The following is a 2,352-nucleotide window of genomic DNA, read 5'->3' on the forward strand; positions in this document are numbered from 1 at the left end:
CGCCTTTGTCAGAGCGAGCAACGTCGTCGGCGCGGCGCCGAGGCTGGCGGTGGCAGCCTCAATCTCGCCGGATATCAACGTGGAGTCAAAGTCGGTGGCGTCGACAATTTGCACGACGAGTGGCCATGGCCACGCATGCTCGAAGTGCGGAGAGAGAGCGCCGAGGAGACGGCGGGCTGCAGCTGAGCTCTTGCTGTGGCGCATATACAGGCCAGTCTCTCGGGCCGGGGCCTTTGCCGAGGGCGGTGCGAGGGTGTCACTCGGGTGTTCTCGAGGTCTGTGCAGCGAGTTTTTCTTTATTATTCGGTGATACCTCTACGCGAAAGCGCACGGCGACCGAGTCCAGGCGAAGCGCACGGCGACCGAGTCCAAACGTCGGCAAAAGCTTTGAAAAGCGAGAGATCCGCCATGCCGCCCGCGCTACGAGCCCGCGCCGCGGCCGTCGCGGTCCGCCACTCCTGCCTCCCGCGGTTGTCCCATGCGTCGGCCGTGCGCCGCCTGTGCAGCCTGCCTCCGCTCGACACCGCACCGAGCCCTGAGATCGCCGCCAAGGAGGCGCGGCGTCGAGCGATGGTGGACGAGGTGGCTCGGGTGCAGAAGCAGCTCGAGGCGCAGACGGTCGCCGAGGTCGAGGCCGCGCTCCGCTTCCGGCAGACCCAACCAGACCAGTCGCAGCCCGCCGTCGCAGACGAGATCGGTGGGCCGACGGGCAGCGGTGCGCGAGCAGATACGACCGCCCCGGCCCGCCACCCCGGCTCCCCTCGGTGCTCCCGCCGCCGCGTCTCTGACGGTCCGCCGCCACCGCTCCTCCCCCGCGCAGAGCCGACCCGGTTCGGCGACTGGGAGCGCAAGGGGCGCACCTCTGACTTTTGAGCCTCGCATGTCCGACTCTTGAGCCTCCGGCGTCTGAGCCGCGCAGTGCGGCGCTTGAGCCACGAGCGGAGGCGTGCGGCGGAGTGCAGAGCGAACGGACGGTGGGTGGGATTGTGATGGGGACGGGGGGCACCCGGGCGTGCACGCTGCTCGCTGGGAGTGTGTGTGAGGCAACGACTGGGTGAAGGGGAGTGGGGAGTCAAGGGGTATTGGGTGTGCAAGGGGAGTAACCTTTCACCGGCAGCAAGATAATACCCTTCAGTGTCATGAAGCATGTGGGGACACGGACACCAGGGTCGAGGTACGAGGAGCTCCCACCGCGCGAGGGCTAGGCTAGGGGTCGAGCTCGAGGGAGCTCGAGGCCTCGAGGGGTCGAGGGCGGAAGCGGGAAGGGCAAGGGGTCTGGGGGTCTCCCCACGTTCGACTTCGAGGACTTCGCACGAGCCGTCGCGAGACGCCGAGACCCGAGAAGACGCGAGCGGACAGCGACAGCCGGGAAAGGCACAGAGTGTTGCGAGTCGACACACGACAGTTGGGTACGTTGTCGCTGCGTGTGTGTCCGCTGAACGGAGTCTCTAGCTGCTACCGTAGCTCTATGACTCCCCGCCGCCCAACTTGCTCAGCGCGCCTTGGTAGCTCTTGCTCAGATGCGCGACCACGAGGCGGCCACGCACGAGGCGCCCGATCTCCGCGGCCTGCGAACGGTGGCGGACCGGAGGGGATGTGTGGGTGCGACGGAAGGCTGTATGCGCAGGCCTCATCGGTTTTGGTCGCCTCCGCGCGAACAAACTCGGCCAGGTTGGAGCGGCGCAAGGCGCCAAAGTTGAGAATCGGAGGGAAGACCCCTTCGTACAGCGGGTCGACTTCCGCCAGCGGACAGTCCTCCCCGTCCGCCTTCGCTAGCCGCACGGAGCCGCCCTCGAGGAGGGCGGTGGTTCCCGCATGACGATAGTCGTAAATGCGGTTGGCCTGCTTGCCTCGTGGCAGCCGCGCCACGACATCGTCCTGACGGGGGAGGGAGCCGATGATGGAGCAAGCGCGCGAGTGAGTGAACGAGTGAATGCGAGAACGGGCGCTCGCACCTCCACGATGCACCGGAAGGGCCCCTCACACTCACGAGTAGCGGCATCGGTGTCCTCCGCCAGCGCAGCATCGCCAACGCGCGGGTTGCCGAAAGTGTAGATTGACATCTCGACGAGCGGTCAAGGATAGGGTCACATGAGCAGGCGCGTGTGTTGAGGAGGGCGTCTACTCTTCACCTTGGAAGCCAGCGCGGGGCCCAAGTCTCGCGCCGCTAGCATGGCCAGAGCGCCGCCGAGGCTGTGACCAGTGATCAGCAGCGCTCCGTCGCCGGTCTCCTCTAACAGGGCGTGCGTGGCGTCGCGCACGCTCAGCCACGCGCGGAAAAAGCCCGCGTGCGCGTATGGCGCCACGGCAGGGCAAGTGGCGAACGTGGCGGCAGAAGGAAGCTGCCTCTGC

At 67.0% G+C, this 2,352-nt stretch overlaps 2 protein-coding genes across 2 annotated transcripts in view; one reads left to right on the forward strand and one right to left on the reverse strand.

Moving 5' to 3' along the window:
- The first annotated feature begins 317 nt into the window (after positions 1-317).
- Positions 318-1,134, forward strand: EMIHUDRAFT_446544 (hypothetical protein). The gene is made up of 2 exons (XM_005758573.1): positions 318-715; positions 821-1,134. The coding sequence occupies exons 1-2, from the start codon at positions 409-411 to the stop codon at positions 871-873; spliced, it is 360 nt and encodes a 119-aa protein (XP_005758630.1). The 5' UTR covers positions 318-408; the 3' UTR covers positions 874-1,134.
- A 332-nt stretch (positions 1,135-1,466) lies between these two features.
- EMIHUDRAFT_250014 (hypothetical protein) overlaps positions 1,467-2,352 on the reverse strand; it is a gene marked incomplete at both ends in the record, with an annotated part of 1,663 nt that continues 777 nt past the window's right edge. The window contains 4 exons of the mRNA XM_005758574.1: positions 1,467-1,568; positions 1,660-1,878; positions 1,956-2,063; positions 2,133-2,231. Of these exons, the coding sequence (XP_005758631.1) occupies positions 1,467-1,568; positions 1,660-1,878; positions 1,956-2,063; positions 2,133-2,231 (528 nt within the window). The remainder of the gene's footprint in view (positions 1,569-1,659; positions 1,879-1,955; positions 2,064-2,132; positions 2,232-2,352) is intronic.

The sequence above is a fragment of the Emiliania huxleyi genome (genome assembly GCF_000372725.1).
Source record: "Emiliania huxleyi CCMP1516 unplaced genomic scaffold EMIHUscaffold_859, whole genome shotgun sequence".
NCBI lineage: Eukaryota > Haptophyta > Isochrysidales > Noelaerhabdaceae > Emiliania > Emiliania huxleyi.

Bases quoted from the DNA above. Each gene is read 5' to 3' on its own strand.
- EMIHUDRAFT_446544 (XM_005758573.1), top strand. From the start codon at position 409: ATGCCGCCCGCGCTACGAGCCCGCGCCGCGGCCGTCGCGGTCCGCCAC. The intron at 716-820 runs GTGCGCGAGCAG...TCCCCCGCGCAG, and splicing joins CGGTGGGCCGACGGGCAGCG to AGCCGACCCGGTTCGGCGAC.